At 42.0% G+C, this 22,344-nt stretch overlaps 2 protein-coding genes across 2 annotated transcripts in view; one reads left to right on the forward strand and one right to left on the reverse strand.

Moving 5' to 3' along the window:
- Window positions 1–327: 327 nt before the first annotated feature.
- On the reverse strand, window positions 328–20,549 carry LOC138968427 (DCN1-like protein 5). The gene is made up of 10 exons (XM_070341008.1): window positions 20,433–20,549; window positions 19,586–19,678; window positions 18,595–18,764; window positions 17,838–17,911; window positions 16,256–16,329; window positions 14,965–15,056; window positions 8,184–8,292; window positions 4,436–4,546; window positions 4,122–4,221; window positions 328–905 (listed from the first exon to the last, which is right to left on the reverse strand). Exons 3-10 carry the CDS (start codon window positions 18,675–18,677, stop codon window positions 832–834), a joined length of 717 nt encoding a protein of 238 aa, XP_070197109.1. The 5' UTR covers window positions 18,678–18,764; window positions 19,586–19,678; window positions 20,433–20,549; the 3' UTR covers window positions 328–831.
- A 96-nt stretch (window positions 20,550–20,645) lies between these two features.
- The window catches only part of LOC138968419 (cytoplasmic dynein 2 heavy chain 1-like), a 124,884-nt gene continuing 123,185 nt past the window's right edge, over window positions 20,646–22,344 (forward strand). Inside the window, exons 1-2 of the mRNA XM_070340997.1 lie at window positions 20,646–20,718; window positions 21,497–21,762. Of these exons, the coding sequence (XP_070197098.1) occupies window positions 21,568–21,762 (195 nt within the window). The 5' untranslated portion in view covers window positions 20,646–20,718; window positions 21,497–21,567. The remainder of the gene's footprint in view (window positions 20,719–21,496; window positions 21,763–22,344) is intronic.

The following is a 22,344-nucleotide window of genomic DNA, read 5'->3' on the forward strand; positions in this document are numbered from 1 at the left end:
TGTGTGTGTGTGTGTGTGTGTGTGTGTGTGTGTGTGTGTGTGTCTGTGTCTGTGTGTGTGTGTGTGTCTGTGTTTGTATGTGTGTGTGTGTGTGTGTGTGTGTGTGTGTGTGTGTGTGTGTGTGTGTGTGTCTGTGTGCATGTGTGGTCATGTACACAAAAAGTCCTTTTTGTTGCCGTTTCCTTTTCCTTCTGTTGTTGACAAACCCTGCTTCCTAATATTCTGAACCTTCTTTTTTTACTTAATTTCTATCTCTTATCTTGCATCTCGTCTCATTTCCACTTTTCTACACACATACACTACAACAAAAAGCCTGAGAGCCCAAAATGTCCCTGTGTAAAGATTTATTGAAGACAATGGCAAAGGCTTTACACACTCGCACAAACAGCCAACTTTAACCAAACTTTTATCAACAACAACAACATTCACACCACCCTCTCTTTATCCTCACCCTGTTACTCTCTCTCTCTCTCTGTCTCATACCCTCTAAACATTCTGCAGACAGCATTCTCTCTTTACATCCCTCCTTCACTCTCTTTCTCTCTCATGAAACAGTTTTAATTTTCTCTTTTATACACTCCGAAACAGTTTTAATTTTCTCTTTTATACACTCCGAACAGCTTAAATGTCCTCTTTTATACACTCCGAACAGTTTCAATTCTCTCTCGTACACTCCAAACAGTTTCAAAGTCAGATGGACTTGCGCACGCTTTCAGTAACAGGCAAACACCTCAAGCACCCAGTGCGCGTTCGCTCGCACGGCTCTGAGAGTTAAAACTGTTGAACACAACCCTGACAGCTTTCTGGTAGCCCTGGACCTTGGGTTTCATTTCAACTGGTCTTGTTATGGCTCTGCCCTTGCTCCTCCTTCAGCCATTCCACAAACTCATCCAGCATTACTGGCCCTGCAATGTCAACATGATAATCATAACAATGATAAAATGTATATTCATCATCATCATCATCATCATCATCATCATCATCATCATCAAATTCATAATGCATATATGCCATGACCTGCTTCTTTGTCTCTGTTATCTGAGGAGATGAATACACTGCCTATTTCATGGTTACCAGAGCATATTTAAAGGTTACCAGAGCATATTTCATGGTTACCAGAGCATATTTCATGATTACCGAAGCCAATTTTTGTTCTTACCAAATATGGTTGCACAAATAATATAATTTCATCTGCAAACATGATGTCGCCTTTCAAAATCATATTGATTGATTAATATACTTACCCAATTCTCATAAATGCATTGACTTCAATCTCACATGCTAGATGTCTAAAAACTACTCAAATTACCTGCCCTTGCAAGGGTGGTAACCAAGCTAAAAACAGACGCCCAGACGCCATAGTCGTTGCTATGCCCTGTCCCACCTGGTTACCCATAACTCACCGCGCACCACGTGAGCGCCGGCATCCGGAATAATCATTCGAGACTTCTCAAAAACCCATAGGAAATTAAGTAGCGGGGATGGATGGGAGGGTATTAACTATGAGAATTGGGTAAGTATATTAATCAAATGAACATTTACTATTGAAATTTTCCATTAAATTACATATTCTTACCCCAATTCTCATAAATGCAGATTGCTCCTAAAAGCGGAGGGAACTTACTTATGTCCCTGAGAGAACCTGTCCTGCAGAAACTAACGAGGGCAAGGAAATGGCCCCATCAAGTTAAGAGCAGGAGATGTCCAGGAGGTAAAAAATCAATGAACACGTCATCAGACCTCCAAAGAGCTGTTGGCAAAACTTCGCATAGGTGAGAGGAACACCACCAGCAAGAGAAGAACCCCAAGGCTCTGGACTCCTGAACACCTGTAAAGGAACAGAGGGAGGACTGAACGCCACCCCCCCCCCCCCCCCCCCATAGATTCAATAAGCTACCACCCACTCATTGGACTGTCCTAAGAAAGTAGCAACACCTCTTGTGAGCGTCAATTAAGAGAAGACTTTTTCACCTATAGCGTAAAGAGATAAGAACATGAGCTTTTGGCTCTTAGTTCCAATTGACTGAGCGCAAATTAAAAAAGGATTTTAAAACTCTAACCAGACAGTTAGAAAATCCAAATCGCCCAGAGCGAGAATCCTCCCGAGAGGAGGGAATTAAACACCAGACGAGATTGACCAGGTTTCTGAATCAAGGAAATCTGGCCGAAAGGAGAGGGTGCTCGCGAACAACCCAGAGCCACCAGAGGCAAAAAAGGGCTGAACCGAACTGGCCATTTGCACCAGACCACGATGCGAAGCTGCCAAGGAGTACGCCGCCACAGTGGGCGGGCCAATCGTGCCTGAAACAGCTGAGAAATAAACACATATTTCATCGTTAAGTCCCCCGAAAGTGGAAGACACTGACTGGTTCTCCTTAAAGGCACAGTGCAGCTCACAGCCTTCGTTTTGCGTTTTTGTTGCAGCTGAGTGCATTTACAGTTCAAAAATCCTCCTATGGTAGTAAAACAAACCCAAAACTACCCAACGACGACATCTGTGAAGCTCAACAGTTTCTTGTTCACGCGAGTGCATAAATTAACCTAGTTATTACGTAGTGTTTGGTCGGAGTTCGATTCAACTGAGTGATTCCGGCCTCCATTTTGTTTTACACAAACTCATGATGACGTCTGACATAGTTTGCTAGTGACGTGTCTTTTTGTGCATGATGTGGTGATCTACCTGATCTAAATTTAGATCCAAAAACAGGCCAAGACCAGCCGGGTCCGAGTACGAAATTAATTCGAAAAAAATCGCAGTTCTTGACTCTTTGGGTGCAAGTCAATGAAACAACGGATAGCTGCCTGAGGTATGACTAAAAGCCCCAGGGGCTCCGTGCACCTGGATTTGACAAGCTCAGTACCTTTAAGAGGAGAGGAGGGCTGGGAAGAAAAACGAAACCTTATCCGCACGAACAGCTACTACAAAAGCAGTACTACTTGAAGGGTTGACGACCCGCACAGAGGTTTCTAAAAAGGGCTAACAGCCTTATTCACTTCCTGCCTAGCCCTAAGTTATTGCTTGCTATCGGCCATCTTGTAAATGGCCGAAATCGTAGTCCACTAGAAAAGTAAATTTCTGAATCGGCTGTAAACAAGCAGCTAATAACAACAATTCAATTCAATAACAAGAAGAGCAAACGCTCGATCGAGTCACTTTCGCAGTTCTGAATATTATATGAGGCATCAGATGGACAGGAAGAAATTGCTATTCACAACACAATGAGTCACGTTCACATAAAATTTGAGCCCGGTCACTTTTATAGTTTCCGAGAAAAGCCCAACGTTAAGTTGTGTGTTGCCGAACAGAAAAGGCTAGTTATCTCCCTTGTTTTTCTGATAACGTTCGTAAAAGGCTACAGATGTAAATACTTTGATGTAAAGAATAATCCTACAAAGTTTCAATCACATCCGATGAACTTTGTCAAAGATATAAAATGTCTAATTTTTCCTTTGACGCTGACCTGTGACCTTGAAAAAGGTCAAAGGTCAACGAAACCATCGTTAAAGTGTAGAGGTCATTGGAGGTCACGACTAAACAAAATATGAGCCCGATCGCTTTGATAGTTTCCGAGAAAAGTCCAACGTTAAGGTGGTGTCTACGGCCGGCCGGCCGGACGGCCGGCCGGCCGGATTACATAGAGTCACTTTTTCTCAAGTGACTCAAAAAGGGCAGGTCTCACCAAAAGAAAGGCGAACAGTTAAAGGCCCCCCCCAAGGCAAGCCCATAACGTCACAAAGACAAGGGCTAGGGAAAGCCAAGTAAGCAGACGAATTCCGCACGTCTGACGTGTGTCGTCGAAAGTCTCGAATGATTATTCCGGATGCCGGCGTTCATGTGGTGCGCGGTGGGTTATGGGTAACCAGGTGGGACAGGGCATAGCAACGGCTATGGCGTCTGTTTTTAGCTTGGTTACCACCCTTGCAAGGGCAGGTAATTTGAGTAGTTTTTCGACATCTAGTATGTGAGATTGAAGTCAATGCATTTATGAGAATTGGGGTAAGAATATGTAATTTAATTCGTCTTATGTTTTACAAAAAAACATTACAAAATAAAACTCAAAAATAGAACATTTTTTAGAAAAATGAAAATAAATCAAGGGGGAAAACTCTGGTGTACTCACATGCACCGTCTTCATCGTAGTTTGAGAGGTCTGGAAGGATGGAGCGACTGAACTCCAGCACACTACACCACTGGTCCTTGTTCATCACTTTGTAGCGAGTCTGCCGACATATATAACACTTGTATTTAAAGAACCTCCTTTATGAAACACACACACATAAGGGGCAATAGCCCAATGAAATAAACCCTTTGTGTCTTTTCCTCTCTCTCTCTCTGTTTCTTTCTCCCTCCCTCTCCGTCTGTATTTCACTCCGTCACTCCCTTTCGCTCATTCTCTCCCTCCCTCCTTCTGTTGACCCATCAAGCAAAACGTACATGCTGGTCAAGGAATTGACTGAAGCTGGAATGCAATGGCCACTGTCCACCCAAGAGTAGCGTCAACATGGCTTTGGCCGTTTCCGTGTCTAGACTTCTCTGGTTCTCCTCCTGTGATAGCACACAAAAGCACGTAAGCATGATCGTACAGTGGTACCCCTCTTGAAAAAAATTTCACAAAAATATGAGAAAATTAACAATAAAAATAACAACTCTATTGTCCATTAAAATGAGTACATTAAAATGGAAAATTGTCTTCTTCATGAGTAACCTACCTTTCAACGATTAGGTCTTAAAAAGGAGGGAGTCTTGAAATGGAGGTTTAATTCTGGGCTACCACCACAAGGCTGATTCCTTAGCGCGGTGTGGTGGTTTGAGTGCCTCGATGACCCGGAGAGCTATGCCAGCGGGAGTGTAAACTCCTGGTAGGGCCACCCAAGCTGGACAGGTCAAAGGGTAGAGGTCAGACTAATTCAGCCACCTCTCCCCGAGGCTAATGTGGTATGAGAAGGATCACTCAGACAAACAAGAAGAGCAAACGCTCGATCGAGTCACTTTCGCAGTTCTGAATATTATATGAGGCATCAGATGGACAGGAAGAAATTGCTATTCACAACACAATACAGATGTAAATAATTTGATGTAAAGAATAATCCTATAAAGTTTGAATCAAATCCGATGAATAGTTTCAGAGATATGATATTTCAATTTTTTTCCTTCAAGACATACCTGTGACCTTGAAAAAGGTCAAAGGTCACCAAAGCAGACGTCAAAGTGTAGAGGTCACTGGGAGTCACGTTCACATAAAATTTGAGCCCGGTCACTTTTATAGTTTCCGAGAAAAGCCCAACGTTAAGTTGTGTGTTGCCGAACAGAAAAGGCTAGTTATCTCCCTTGTTTTTCTGATAACGTTCGTAAAAGGCTACAGATGTAAATACTTTGATGTAAAGAATAATCCTACAAAGTTTCAATCACATCCGATGAACTTTGTCAAAGATATAAAATGTCTAATTTTTCCTTTGACGCTGACCTGTGACCTTGAAAAAGGTCAAAGGTCAACGAAACCATCGTTAAAGTGTAGAGGTCATTGGAGGTCACGACTAAACAAAATATGAGCCGGATCGCTTTGATAGTTTCCGAGAAAAGTCCAACGTTAAGGTGGTGTCTACGGACGGCCGGACGGCCGGCCGGCCGGCCGGACAGACTAACACTGACCGATTACATAGAGTCACTTTTTCTCAAGTGACTCAAAAACCAAGGACGGGGGACGTTCTGCAGCCATGGACGGCAAGTCCCCTACGACAAGGAAAAGTCGGAGAAGAAACCACTGCTGAAGACGGATGCGCTGGGCCAAAGTGCGCGTAACGACAGTGCAACGCATTTCACTCCCATGATGGACAACGACGATTCTGGGCTTGAAAATGTGTGTAATATTGTGCTGTTCTTGTATCAGTGAGTACACAATGCTTTTGTTTTTCAACAAGGTTAAAGGTGGTCGTCTACATTTTTGCTTTTTTTCAATAATCTTATGGTTAGATTTCGCTAAAAAGTTATGTCAGATGATGAATGAACCATGGGGAAAAAAGTTATAGAAAAAAAATATATGTAAAAAAAGATTTTATTTTTGGGTAGCGTGACTCACGCTTCCAATATTTTGTTTTCTGTTTGCTGAGAACATGTGCTTTGCCTAAAAATACTGACCAATCAAATTCATGTCACTATGCTTATAGCCACGCCCAAACAAGTGCAGCAACAGTTTGACACTTGAGCGCTGTCCACGCTTTTTTTTTAAACGTATGAAATGCACGGGATTTGAGAGGAGTTTTGCGCTTGGCATTTTCCAAATAAGGATATCCTACTATGAGTACTACGCTGGAATACTACAATGAATTTTCAAACGGCTACACTGGCTTCGTCTTTCCTGATCGAAAGGAGGTGTATTGTTGATAATTGTAGATAATAGACTCTGCATTTTAATGGTCAAATGGCGATTTCGGTATAAAAATGTAGACAAGGACCTTTAAGAAGAGAAAGTCTGAAAAAATCAGGGTTTTAAACTGCTAGGTTTAAAGGGGGGGGGGGGGGGGTTCCACAGTAACAGCTGACACACACACACACACACACACACACACACACACACACACACACACACACACACACACACACACACACACACACACACACACACACACACACACACACAAAATGTGACAGACCAACTTATGCATAAAACTCCTACATGTACCTGGTATCTCAGACTAACATCTATGATACACCTCAAAGTCAAATTACCCCCCAGAACAGTCCGACACCTTCTAATGAAATCGACTCAACAACTGCTCATTAGTAATAGATAACTCAAAAGATCTATCAACACAGTAACTATTAATATAATCCAAAATCTTGATGCTTACCTCACAAGTGTAAACGATACCCCATAAATATAAATACTTGTGCTTCAAGCAGGCACAGTGGCCCTACCATTATTTTCAAAACCATGCATAAACCTGCTGAGTACACATTTACAACTTCGCAATATTTTTTTTTTTGGGGGGGGGGGGGGGGTAAGTAAAGGAACTGAGACTAGCTTTGTAAACCTACAGACATTTAACTTCGACCAGCACTCTTTTTCTGAGATGCAAGAAACACTTGTGGATATATGGTAAGTGAGTAAGTGACTTAGCTTAGCAAATGGTTGGATAAAAACGGTCATACACCGTAAAAAAAACGTGGGAGTTTTGGTCCATGAACAAAGAAGAAGATTTTTGCTGAGCTGTACTCGGAGTGGAAAGACATTTGCGACAACACCCAATATTGTAAGATAAGGCCCCCCAAAAAATAATGTATGTTTCTGATGACAAGGCCAAAAAAATCCGGACCGGCACTTTTTTTATGATTCAAGTTTGTTTTTCTGTTGAAAGGCAAGGCAAAAAAACCTCCTAAGGTCCCAAGGAAAAAATAGGGGAAGTCAGGGAATTGGAAACATTGAACAAAATTCTTGGTCTAATGGGCGTAACATACTATTTCTCTAGAAATGTAATTTCACTTCTGTGTTTGTTTTCCTCTTCCACTATTTTGTCAAACATTTACTTCAACAAGAAGAGCAAACGCTCGATCGAGTCACTTTCGCAGTTCTGAATATTATATGAGGCATCAGATGGACAGGAAGAAATTGCTATTCACAACACAATGAGTCACGTTCACATAAAATTTGAGCCCGGTCACTTTTATAGTTTCCGAGAAAAGCCCAACGTTAAGTTGTGTGTTGCCGAACAGAAAAGGCTAGTTATCTCCCTTGTTTTTCTGATAACGTTCGTAAAAGGCTACAGATGTAAATACTTTGATGTAAAGAATAATCCTACAAAGTTTCAATCACATCCGATGAACTTTGTCAAAGATATAAAATGTCTAATTTTTCCTTTGACGCTGACCTGTGACCTTGAAAAAGGTCAAAGGTCAACGAAACCATCGTTAAAGTGTAGAGGTCATTGGAGGTCACGACTAAACAAAATATGAGCCCGATCGCTTTGATAGTTTCCGAGAAAACTCCAACGTTAAGGTGGTGTCTACGGACGGCCGGCCGGCCGGCCGGACGGCCGGCCGGACAGACTAACACTGACCGATTACATAGAGTCACTTTTTCTCAAGTGACTCAACAAAAACAAAAGTAGTTACAAGTGAGAAAGGCGTCAGAGATATGATATACATTATTCAAACCTTAAAATCAAGAACTGTGAAAGAAACTCACCTTTGCAAAATCAAAGGCAAACCTAAAGATGGACTTGAAAGTAACAGAGTCGTTAAGTAAGGATTTCAGGTACTCTAGCTTATTCTGAAGCTTCGGAATACAGTCACACCTGAAAGGTAAAACAATCATACCATTAATCAACAACAAAAACAAGGATTGAATTATTCAAATGATTAATTCAGGACAACACCAAACATTTACAAGAACTTTAACGTGGTCAAACAAGAGACACAACAAATGAAAATAATGATTCTATGCCACTTAAAATGTGAATGAGATGTTTAAATCATTCTACCATGACTATGTAAGTCTGCAATACTAGGACTGGGTGGCCAATGGTAACGCACTTGCGCTCGGAAGCGAGAGGTTGCGAGTTCGACCCTGGGTCAGGGCGTTAGCAATTTTCTCCCACCTTTCCTAACCTAGGTGGTGGGTTCAAGTGCTAGTCTTTCGGATGAGACGAAAAACCGAGGTCCCTTCGTGTACACTACATTGGGGTGTGCACGTTAAAGATCCCACGATTGACAAAAGGGTCTTTCCTGGCAAAATTGTATAGGCATAGATAAAAATGTCCACCAAAATACCCGTGTGACTTGGAATAATAGGCCGTGAAAAGTAGGATCTGCGCCGAAATGGCTGCGATCTGCTGGCCGATGTGAATGCGTGATGTATTGTGTACAAAAATTCCATCTCACACGGCATAAATAAATCCCTGCGCCTTGAATATGTGCGCGATATAAATTGCATGAAATAAAAAATTAAAAAATAAAAATCCCTGCGCTTAGAACTGTACCCACGGAATACGCGCGATATAAGCCTCATATTGATTGATTGATTGCTAAATGTTAAAATATTTGAGAACCTTCGGTCACAAAATAAAATCCTTTGTAAGAATTTTGACTGGCCTGGCTTGTTCTGAAATTTGGGAGAAGCAATACTTATACACTTACATGGGTGAAACTCACACCAATTTCAGGGAGGAAAAAAAAAGAGCAAAAAAAGCACGTTATAACAATCTGTACACTCCAAAAAGAAAGAAGACAAAAAAAGATATCAACCCATTCCATCGACTATAATATGTCAAAAAAGAAAATCATGCAATCCTTTTCATCGAGGCAAAACAAAATGGAATAATTCTTGAACCAACAAAATCAAAAATTTTAGTAATAAATTTTCATTTGATTAATATACTTACCCAACTCACATATAGCAATTAACCCTAGTTCAGTGCTGGTAACGCTGTACGCGTCCCCTTGGTAACAAGGAAGGCGCCTCTAAAAAAAGAGTGACATGAGACCCGTAAGGGTGTCTAAGCCAGCCCGGAAACGAGACTGCCTTCCGTATGCGCGCGCATACACCGCCATATGCAATTCATTCTAAAGCGAAGCCCAACTCACTCCTTTTTTAGACCCAAACACCCACCACAGCGGGGAGGCGGGAGGGAATAAACGATGTGAGTTGGGTAAGTATATTAATCAAATGAAAATTTATTACTAAAATTTTTGATTAAATTACATATCTTACCCAACTCACATATAGCAGATTGCTACTATAGGTGGCGGGTATATAGAGAAATCATGAAATTAGAACCTGTTCCAAGGCTACCATAACCGGTAACGCGGAACTGCCGTCCTGTCCCAAGACGTCTCTGAGGGAGAGGTTAATAAAAACCTCCTCAGACCGCCCGTAAGCCGACTCCAGTACTTCAGCCAAACGGCCCGACCAGAGGACTGTCAAAGAGGAGGCCCAAGGCCTTGCCTCATACGGTGAGAGGCAAAACTGCCCTAACATCTCCAGACTGTGTTAATCACCAGGTAAGCACCTGTCTGATCAAAGTGGAGACTCACTTGGTTAAATAAACTTTCGCAATATCCTTACACCTTGCTGTGCTAAGTGATATCATAAAAGCTTCAGATTTTCTGACCCAATGCCGAGTCCGTGACAGGTACCTTCTGAGAGTCCTCACGGGACAAATAACCACATCAAGCTCCCCAGGAGCAAGAGTCCAGTGTAGCAGTCCATCTAGGTAAGGTTGACTTCAAAAAGTCATACCCCTACCAGAGTAGATAGACCTGTACCCACCCTAAAACAGTGTTTAACGTCATTTCCAACCGTTCAAGGTTAAATCAAGACGGAGACGAAAGATAAGGCAAATGGCCTTTAAATCAACGATCTAACAAGGTCCGTGAAAGTCAGAAAATTTTTCGAAAATCGAAATATTAAAAGAGCCAAACCTGACTCTAAAGGAGCCAAAATCTTGCTTCCTGAATTGAAAATACAATTGGAAGCTGGTTTTCCCCGTTTTCCGCATAAAAGCCAAGGTAGAATCACGATGGAGATGAAAGATAAGGCAAGTAACCTTTGATTCAATGACCTAACAAGATCCGTGCAAGTCGGAAAAAACTTCGAAACCCGAAAAGTTTTAATTGACTAAACGTGACTCTAAAGGAGCCACACCCTTGCTTCATGAATTGAAAATGCAACTCGAAGCTTGTTTTCCATTTTTGCTTAAATGCCAGAAAATTTCGAAGGAACCCAAAAGCCATAGATCAGTCTTTCTTGAAAAGATGTCCATATTCAAAATAGCCAGAAAGTATGCTTACTCCCACTTCTCACAGAAGCTACTAGAGTAAGCTTGGCCGTTTTCCGTGTAGATCCGCCAGGCTAGCCTTGAAACGGGTTAAAGCAACGCTGCACCAAGCCGTACCAAAGTGACAGAAATTACATAAAGTCTTAAAAATAAGACATGAAAGAAAAACGGAAACCCAGAATAGGTGGATCGCCACCTCATTACACGTAGAGAAGAGGAGTTCATTCCGTAAGAAATAAGCGCTTCGAACCAAGCCAGTCTAAGTGACAAGCGAACAAACACGCCCAAAACCCCTATAAAGACTCTGAATCAAATCCAGAGTTGAGGCGGAAGCCCCTAAGTATCCCAAGAATATCCTTACAGAAGACATCCGTGTAACTGGAATGTGAGAAAGCAAAGACGCCTTCTTGCCAGCCTTAAGAGGTCTGGAACCAAGATAGCAAAGACCCGTACTGTGCGACCAACAGGTCGCCAAAACGATCTATGAGAAAGATCCTGTGAAAGCGAGGGTATAGAGCCAAAAGCTAAAGTAGATAACAGCCAGCCTGAAGCTTTTCGTTTGGAAACAAACGACAGCCAAGGCGTGCCTTGCGCTTCCCTTTTACCGTGAGCGTCTCTTAGATAGATAAAAGCCCGCGTGCATAGAAGGGGTCTCAAAAAGAGACCTTTCAAACAAGAAAGAGATTAAAGCCTAGCCAAAAGAACAAAACTTTAAAGGCAGAGGCTTACCCTCAGGTAAAAAACCGGCAAAGTTAACTCCTTTGTATCTGCGTCCTGTCAGACCACAAAGATATCCAGTTAGAACGTAACCACCCAGGCGAGAGTAAAAGCGCGTTTTGTTCAAACGAGCCCATCATAAAAACCCGAAGCCACAAACTCCCCGAGCTAGGAGATCTTGATCTTACAGACACTTTCTCCTAGCTATCCAAATCCAGATGGATTTTAGCCAAACCCGAGGGCGGTTCCGTAGAACAAAAACAGAGAACCTAAGTTCTTAAGTTTGGAGTTAACCGAAGCCTACAGAAAGCGCTCCGCGAGTGACACGCTCTTAAGCGTAAGACACAAGCTAAAGCAACGCCGCCGCAGGTATAAAGTCGAACGTTGTCTACACAGGTAGTGGTGACAAAGAAGACTCGCTTGTGAAAACTCCACAAGTACAAAAAACCCCGCCAGAGGATCTAAGAACTTAACACTCAAAGATTCTCCTCAGAAGGCTCAAATCAACCTCAAAATGCCGCGAACAGCGACACAGCTGAAGTATAAGCCTCCCCTCGTTCAAAAGCATCATAACAATCATCGAAATGATGAGAACCAGTCACCAATCCCGATAAGGCAATACTTGCCAAAAATCGGAAAAGTTTTGAAAAAATTCAACACCGGAACTCCATGACCAAAACTCCATCCACCTGTCTCCTTCCAGCGGGAAAACTGGAAAAGGAAGTGGACACAGCCTGAATAACAGCAAAGGAACCGCAGCGACGGAACCGACAGCCAAAGGCTGAAAGGTGCCGACTACCAACACCCCAGTGTTAACGGTAGAAGGCTATCCCATCCTGTACCGGAAGCCACAGCCACAAAAGCGGAAGCGAACCGGCCGTGGATTAGTAAACATCAGAACCCACAGGTAGCATAAAAACACACCGGACGATCCCGTAGTCCTCAAACCATTTCAGCTGCGAGCACCACTGCACTTGCTAACATGAAACGGAACCTAAAATCAGGGCTCTTCAGTAATGCGTAAGCACCTTCATCTGAACAGCCGTCAAGCACAACCGTGCAATCCGGAAGCTGACTCCCTGTTTGACTTAACTGTCCAACAAAGAACCAGCCCTCCGTTCGCTACCTGCCCCCCGTTCCTGTCAAAACCTAAATGCCGTTTTCCACTGACCAGGCCACTGCGCTGGACAACTTAAACGGCAAGTTAAGCTGGGTGTCACCCACCACCGTGGACACACCCTCACAATCCTCTCCTTCCTACTTGGTTACAAAGTTAGGAAGGTGACCCCCAGAGAGACTTGCATGGTCAATCCAAGAATCACTCAGACCAACAACCTCCTGCCCCCAGGGCGGAAGCTTACGTTGCCCAGCCACGAAAATGCGTGCCACATTCCTCCTGCGAACGTACACCACTTTCACCGGAGAACCCGGCTACACGCGGCCAATTGCCAACTCCAGGGCAATGGACAACAAATCCAGGAAGCTGAAGAGAACATCCTGTTCCTCCGAACTTCCAGAAGTCGGAACCAGATAGAGGTAGAGTAAGTTACCCCTTTGTTCTCAACCACCCCTTCCGGTCAAAACTTAAATGCCGTTTTCCGCCGCCCACGTCACTGCGCTGGACAACTTGAACGGCAAGTTAAGCTGGGTGTCGTCCATCCCCGTGGACGCACTCGTTATCCTTTCCTTCATGCTCGCAATGGCAATCAGGAAGGTGACCCCCGGAAAGACGCTCCCGGCCAAGCCGTTCGCGGTCGATCCCAGAATCACCAACTTCCACAATACCTAAATGCCGTTTTCCGCTGCCCACGTCACTGCGCTGGACAACTTGAACGGCAAGTAAGCTGGGAGTCGTCCACCACCGTGGACGCCCCCTCGTTAACCTCTCCTTCATGCTCGCAATCGCAATCAGGAAGGTGACACCCAGAAAGACACTCCTGGTCGATCCAAGCACCACCTAGTTTCGCACACAGTGCCTAAATGCCGTTTTCCGCTGCCCACGTCACTGCGCTGGACAACTTGAACGGCAAGTAAGCTGGGAGTCGTCCACCACCGTGGACGCACCCTCGTTAACCTCTCCTTCATGCTCGCAATCGCAATCAGGAAGGTGACACCCAGAAAGACACTCCTGGTCGATCCAAGCACCACCTAGCTTTGCACACAGTAAACCAGTCGTCTTGCACTACCATGCAATCCGAAAGCTGACTCCCGTACTGACACCATTGTCTAGCAGAGAACCAGCTTTACTGTCTACCCCCCGCCCAGAGGGCGGGGTCGGAAGCCACACACACTCGCCCCCGTCCCCAGACTGAGCAGAGTGCAGTGGAACTTCCTTACGTGTACCAGGGCTCTTACTCCCCACTGAAAGGCCGCCAAAGCGGGTTGAGTCAGCCGAGAGATAAGAACTTTCGCCCGGCCGCCATGCGCCTGAGGCTACTCGCTCCTGACCACGTGCCGAGTTTTGGCCGGAGAACCCGGTTACTAACTCAGCAGACATACCTTGTGTACGAGACGGAACGCCGGAATGCGAACCCAAAAGCGGACACGGCACAATCTCCTCATCCTGAGAGGCATGCACCTCCGCTCTCGTGACTGTAGTGGCAGGAGACGAGCGAACGCTGGCAAGCGAAGAGACGCCAGCCACACCCGAGGGAAGAGAACGAAGCTCCGCTCTCGTCGAAGTAATCTCGGCCGCTAAAGTAGACACCTGCGAACTAAGAGATAACAACAAAGCAGCAACATCAGCGGATGCCAACCCCGGCACCACAGGGGGAGAATCCCCCTTAGCAGGTTTATTCACGTGAGCGGTCTTGTCAACCGGCTTAGCCGACAAAATGGCCGCTGTCTTGTCTACCGGCTTAGCGGGCAAATCAACAAACACATCAAAAGATTTTTTGCAAGAGTATCTTCACCAGAAACGGATTGTTTAGTCTTCCTAGAAGATTCTTTAGAAGAAGTGGGCGCAGCAGCTACCTTTTAGGCGTACACCTCTTCTTGGCATTGTCGGCCATGACACAACAAAGACTCACGAAAAATTTTTGAAAAAAATTTTGCAAGTCCAAAAAGCGGCCAACAACGCTGCCAAAATCAAGAATAAACAAGAACGACCTCACCCCAACAGCAGTAGAGAAGTCCAGATGCAAGAAGATACCAAGAGGAACAACAAAGTCAAAAGACTAAGTCAAAACGGCTGAAACAGCCGGAGCGTACATCAAATGCGACCAGTCTCACTGGCGCTGAGCTTTGGAAATGAATTGCATATGGCGGTGTATGCGCGCGCATACGGAAGGCAGTCTCGTTTCCGGGCTGGCTTAGACACCCTTACGGGTCTCATGTCACTCTTTTTTTAGAGGCGCCTTCCTTGTTACCAAGGGGACGCGTACAGCGTTACCAGCACTGAACTAGGGTTAATTGCTATATGTGAGTTGGGTAAGATATGTAATTTAATGCTCAAATAAGAAAACTCCCACTCACTGTAAATCGATCATGCCTTTCATCCACTCTTCGTGTGTGAAGAAGCCCATGTTCTGCGCCTGTAGTTTCCACGCTAACGCCAGCATAACAACCTGAAAACAATTTTAGCAATACAGTGGAACCCCCCATTAACTTAAACTGATGAATAAGGTTAGGTTCGCGCCTCATAATAATAATTCATGACAGCCCCTTTCTTGAGAATGAATTTCCCAAATTTAGTCACTATATGAAGCGCGACTTAAATAATTTGCTCTAAGGTTGTCACAACCCGGTATTTCTTACCTCCTTTCTTCTTCACAAAAACGATTGGAGCATTGTACGGTGAGTTTGCCGGTTCAATGACCCCGAGCTTCAACATCTCGTCGATCTCGTCTACAACCGTTTCCCCCATCGCATGATTAAGACTTAAAAAAGTCGGACAAAATCAGGTCTTAAAAATACAGTGGAACCCTCCATTTAAGACCGAAACAAGTCTGACAAATCAGGTCTTAAAAGTACAGTGGAATCCTCCATTTAAAACCAAAACAAGTCTGACAAAATCAGGTCTTTAAAAGGGAGTCTTATATTAAAATGGCGGTAAATTTACCGAGGAAATGAACAAAAAATATGAGATACCAGGGTCTTAAAAGAGAGTGGGTCTAAAAAGCGGGGTTCGACTCCATTACTCATTTACTGCAGGGTTTCTGAACATTTATCATGTTGTTTTTGTGGTTGTAATTAAGAACAGTTAAAGGTACAATATGATCTCTATCAAATAGTGACTTATGATAAGCTACATTTGCTTGTCAAAAAAACCCACAAAGAACTCACAAACATAAATGTAGACGAATCATAAACATACATTTTCCAAACAAACAGGCAAAAAAACAAAAATCACTTGCACAAAAACAGCAAGGGTACAAACTCAAATATATACATTCATCTTACGCAAAAATACAAACAAACACTACAGGCAAAAACCAAAGACAGAACACAAACTAAAAATGTACATAAATCATTTACATAAATACAAACCGATAGTAAGGCCAAAAAAAAAATAGTCTGTTTACGGTATCCCGACCGACCCTATTTTTTCGCGCGACCCTAGACTTTTTTTTGGCATTTGGGGGAGAAAAAAAAAGTCTGTTTTTTGGCAAAATAACATAAAAATATGTTTTTTGGGGGGAGAAAAATTTGTTTTTAAAAAATCCCGACCTACCGACCCTTTTTTTGGTGCCTATGTTACTGTAAACAGATTTTTGTGTGTGTGCCTAACACACACACACACACACACCACAACAAGTGCACTCACATTTTCAGGCTCCACCCCAATGTCTTCACAGAACTTTTCCATCCCCTCTGGTCCCAGACACTTTTCATCTTTGGCTGGAGGAAAGAAACAGAATAAATCACAATTCATTCAATGAAGAGCAAAATGCCTAACGAGTGTGCAAGACATTATATTTCAAGTTGTCTTATCATGATCCATCAAACATCACTGCAGATTTCACAACACGGAAGAATTTAAAAATCTAACATCGAAAGATATTGTTTTTTACATTTAGTCAAGTTTTGACTAAATGTTTTAACATAGAGGGGGAATCGAGACGAGGGTCGTGGTGTATGTGTGTGTGTGTGTCTGTCTGTGCGTGTGTGTGTGTAGAGCGATTCAGACCAAACTACTGGACCGATCTTTATGAAATTTGACATGAGAGTTCCTCGGAATGATATCCCCGGACGTTTTTTTCTTTTTTTCGATAAATACTTTTGATGACGTCATATCCGGCTTTTTGTAAAAGTTGAGGCGGCACTGTCACACCCTCATTTTTCAATCAAATTGATTAAAATTTTGGCCAAGCAATCTTCGACGAAGGCCGGACTTCGGTATTGCATTTCAGCTTGGTGACTTAAAAATTAATTTATGACTTTGGTCATTAAAAATCTGAAAATTGTAATTTTTTAAATTTTTTTATATAAAACTATCCAAATTTACGTTCATCTTATTCTACATCATTTCCTGATTCCAAAAACATATAAATATGTTATATTTGGATTAAAAACAAGCTCTGAAAATTAAAAATATAAAAATTATGATCAAAATGAAATTTCCGAAATCGATTTAAAAACAATTTCATCTTATTCCTTGTCGGTCCCTGATTCCAAAAAACATATAGATATGATATGTTTGGATTAAAAACATGCTCAGAAAGTTAAAACGAAGAGAGGTACAGAAAAGCGTGCTATGCAGCACAGCGAAAACACTACCGCGCTGAACAGGCTCGTCAGTTTCACTCTGTTTTGCAAAAGCGTCGGACTACGATCATTGTGAAAAAATGCAGTGCGTTCAGTTTCATTCTGTGAGTTCCACAGCTTGACTAAATGTAGTAATTTCGCCTTACGCGACTTGTTTTCTTTTCAAGATGATAATAATGGCATCCACAAATGAAGACACACACAGCAAATAAAACCAAAGCCAACCTGAAAAAAAGTTATCCAAAACCAGATCATCAAACTAAGGCCAAAAAGAAAAATATGTCTGTTTCCGGTAACCCAACCGACCCTATTTTTAAGCGCCGACCCTGAAGTTTTTTTTCGCTTTTCGCAACAACAAACAAACAAAAAACAAAAAAATTAAGTCAAGTATACTTTATTTAGTTTCAATATACCTAAGTCAAAAATATGTGCTAAATAATTGTAAGTAAACTAAGGAAGCATTTAAAATAAAAAATAAAAACACGTAAAAAGACGTTAACAAAATGTAAGAAAAAGGTTAAAAAAAAAAAATTAAAAATAAAAAATAAAAAATATTAAAAACCGACCGACTGACCTATTTTTTTTCGGCAATGTTACCGGAAACAGACATATTTTTCTTTTTGGCCTAATACAAAACTTACTTGTGTATTCTCTGAACCAGGACGTGCACACCTTGTTATTGAAAGCGGAATTGATACTCATCCCTCTTTTTGACCTGTAAATAACAGTTAATAAATGAAAGTCCTGAAACTGCTAAATGAAGAAAACTAAAACTTAAATGTGTCAAGAGTTATAACAAAAATACAAAGAAAAGCAATTCTCCCCCGCAACAAAGAAAGTTTGTTTCCTTCCGAAGTCAAAGTAGAACTCTTGATCGTATTGTTGTCAGGGATGAAAGAGAAATAGCCTTCAGCTATTGCTCAGGTTTAAATTTACCTGTAAAACATATATATTACTATTAGTATAACATGTAACCTATTCAGAGAATAAAGGTGAAAACTAGCAATGAAGCATGCTGTTGTAGTTGGTATTTTACAATATCTATGTATACTGCCGCAACAAACAACGGATCCATCACGAAAGGTAAAAAAACTAATTAACTTCCAAGTTGAAGCCCAAATCCCCTAAACACACACACACACACGCAATCAATCTAAACGGTAAAAGACATTCTTTTTTCTTGCAAAATCATTTTTGCAAAGACTGTCCTTAATAATAGACAAATTTCGGAAATAACTTCACAACCCATACTAACCCGACAGTTATTTTTAGAAATTGTTTATAGAGCCTGAAGTTGTGGGGTTTTTTGTTTCAGAAAATGTTGTGCCAAAGCTTCGTGCAGCAAGCCCTGTTACCTAGCCCTATTAATATCACCCTTTATGTTTTGAACAGACTTACGAGCTTGTTTTTGCCTTCTTGCTCTTTTCCCTTTCTGGCCAATCTGTCTCGCCTGGCGATCGTCTCCGTCGGCGTCCTGGCATTCTTGTCCCCTGTTGGCGGGAAGATTCACCTGTGTACGGCAAACTGCCCAAAGCTGCTCTTGGCACACCCCTTGCACTTCCTAAATTCTGTGGGAAAAACAAACAAGAGACAATTTTGGTTTAGATTTTTTTTAAACAAAAAAACACAATTTGCTTTTGATTTTGAGTTAGAATAGACAAACAAAAATGTGCTTTCATTTTCAATCATTAAGGCACATTCTCATCATCTCAAATCTGGGCATACTTTTACATAGGATAAGACCATCCCTCCATGTGGTCACATACCAAATATAAACAGCATGGGTGCTCTCTTAGCACAAGTGGTAATTTTGAGTGTGCTTAATTTTGTAAAACTTACTAAAAGTAAAACTAAAAGCCATTAGTGAATTTAGTACTTAAAAAAAATAAGTTTTTTTTAAAGAAATTGAAATCATCCATAAATTTGAACTCAACACAGCATGCAGTCAGGGTGTAACATTTTGGTGTGTATTTTAGTGGGGTTAGGGTGAGGGGTGGGATAGATGGTCCTACCCCCTGGGATGTAAAAGCCTTGCCAGATCTGAGAATGAGATGGGGAGCCAAGTTTTCAGGTGGAGTATGCCTTAAACACTAACAACTGTAGAGTTGTCTTCACACACTTTTGCATAATTTATCAGCACAAAAAAAAATGAAAAAATTGAAACACACACACATCCTAGTCAATGCTTTATCGTACATGAAACACCCTCTAGCAATCATTATCATGGAAATAATAAAAAAAAAACCAAGACTTTCATGCCAGTCACTGTGTCAGTGTCATATTGGGTCAAACACTGTTGACATTTCACACTCATAGTCATAATCTACAGACTCTGATTATAACTATGGTATGCAAACAAACAATACAAAAATACAGCAAACTTAATTACCAGTGTGTCAAACACCGAATTCAGGTGTCGTACGAAACGCTCTCCCTGATCCAGACTGAGTTAGACCTCCTGAGGCCTGCAGATTCATGCAGCCTGATGACAGAAAATACATACATGTACTGAAGTCGTACAGCCATCTTTTTTCTCGTGACAGGACATCTTTTCTTCTAGTTCTATTCGTTTACCTGAATACAGTTATAATTATACGTTATAGTCTTATACTAGTCTTCTTAATCTTTTACTTGATACTCATTTCAGAAAGGCTGGTTCAGGGGAAATGCAAATCACTGAGTCAGCTCTCTGCAACACTTTCTATTCAAAGAAGTAATTCTGTTGTCCGTCACATTGTCATTGGAGTTGCATTTTTTTTCTATCAACTGTTAAGAGTTACCAATCAGTCAACCTGTCTCAGTAGAGCATTCTTTGTTGAATTTGTTTTCTTTTCCCTGATCCTGACACTGATAAGTCATTAAGTGATACTGATAGTCTGATACTGCTGACGTCCTCTTCAAAATCTCACGTTTTCACTTTACAAATTACAATTTACATAACTTGCTTGTTTCCAAATCTGCACTTCGGTTTTTGTCGAAAAAAGAAAAAGAATAAACTTAGCACGTCTGAATCTCTTACCGATGCTTACAGTGGTAATTCTTTCGGATGTAGCTTGTAAGATAACGTTTAAATCGCGTTATTGCTAATTTCTGTTGAAAAAAATCTGGCTGACGAAGATTGCGGTTAGTCGGTAATTTTAAGCTTTCATAAATCCTTCGTAAAACGATCCTACTACGTGCAAAGCGACTCACAATAAGTGCATCTACGAAACATTACACCCATGGATCAAACTAACCTTGATATCTATACTTTCTTGCGTTTTAATGAGTTCCTTCGCACTTTCTTCCACTGAATATTTACGATCAGACAAGTTTGGTCACTCGGGCAGGAAACGTGAGGTAACCGGAACTGCCTTCCGCGAACGGAACTGAAAATGTAATGAAACAGAAATGTTCATTGGCCAAGTCAATATTATCCAATGAAATAAGTTCTGTCTTCTCGTCGTTGCCGACATTCCAAAGCGCGTTGTTTTGCGTGTGGGAGACTAAAATGTGGTAGAGAAGAAAATCGGCTAGTGAATGGTAGGGTGTTACTGTCCTTGTCATTAATTGTGTATTAGGCTTCCTTGAGATTGTACTTTCATTTGCAGTGTAGAAATTGGCGTTGAAAGTGTAAAGTAGCTGCTTTCGGCTACTGATTTCTTCGGTTTATGTCTGTTGTCACAGACGCTATCTCATTCAGTATTGAGTAGAAGTTGGCAACGGTGCAGTGAAAATGCATAATTTCATTTATTGTTTTGACACTGTGTTCACACCGGTAGTTATTTTTCACAGTATGTCTTAAACCACATTGTATTCTACCGTCAATAACTTTTCCCCGAACACTGATTTCACAAACAGCTACTGATGAGAAAGATTGAAATTATATGGGGAAAATCTTCTGTAGGACTAGGCTAACGAATGAACACAGCATCCCACATTTGTACATAAACTTGGCTAGTTTGTAAACTGAGAACTATATAGAAGTGTTGTTACCAAACTCAGAGGACCTGGATTGAAAAAAAGTCTGGGTTCAAATGTCCTTTGGCTACAACAACATTGTTCTATCAATCAGAAGACCTCCTAGTCCTATTCTGTCCTAGTCCGGCACGTAAGCTTAAACACTATTGGACGTTCGACCGGTCAGGGTTCAGATCAGTGTGTCAAAAAAAGTATGCACCATTGATCATAAACGGAGGCTTGAGAACAATAGTGCTAGAGGAAAGGCACTGTAAAGAAAATTCAACCTGGGATTTGCGTAGCTCTTGGAGAGGAACACTCACTTTTCAGATCTCAAAATATAAAATCATTTCTTTTGCAGATTGTGGTATTTACAAGGCATTGAAAAGTCAGTAAATTCAAGAGAGGGAAAGACTCAGAAAACAAGTCACCATGCCTGGTGACTCCAGGAAAGACTTTATCCTGGTCACGGTTGCCAATCACTTTGGCATACCAATCGATGACCAAGCCATCACGAACTTGTTCAACGCCCAGGCCCTGAACGCCTTTCTGGACGATGGAAATATCTCCATTCTTTCTGGGAAAGTTGACCAGAAACATGGCAAAAAAGTTGATTTTCAGAACAAGGTGATAAAGGCATTGTAAAAAAACCTGTTTGTTTTCTTGTTATGGTGGTCTATTGTTTTTTTTGTTTTTTTTAGTGGTATGCTTTGATTTTTTATAGACATGCATGTGTGTACAAACAAAGTTTATCAATAGATTTGTACATTTTTGCGGGGCGGGGATGTAGCTCAGTCGGTAGCGCGCTGGATTTGTATCCAGTTGGCCGCTGTCAGCGTGAGTTCGTCCCCACGTTCGGCGAGAGATTTATTTCTCAGAGTCAACTTTGTGTGCAGACTCTCCTCGGTGTCCGAACACCCCCGTGTGTACACGCAAGCACAAGACCAAGTGCGCACGAAAAAGATCCTATAATCCATGTCAGAGTTCGGTGGGTTATAGAAACACGAACACGAAAATACCCAGCATGCTTCCTCCGAAAGCGGCGTATGGCTGCCTAAATGGCGGGGTAAAAAACGGTCATACACGTAAAATTCCACTCGTGCAAACCACGAGTGCACGTGGGAGTTTCAGCCCACGAACGCAGAAGAAGAAAGAAGAAGAAGTAAATTTTTGTATAGATTGCCAGCCCAATCCCCAATCCTCACCCCT

This window comes from Littorina saxatilis, linkage group LG6 (genome assembly GCF_037325665.1).
Source record: "Littorina saxatilis isolate snail1 linkage group LG6, US_GU_Lsax_2.0, whole genome shotgun sequence".
NCBI classification, from domain to species: domain Eukaryota; kingdom Metazoa; phylum Mollusca; class Gastropoda; order Littorinimorpha; family Littorinidae; genus Littorina; species Littorina saxatilis.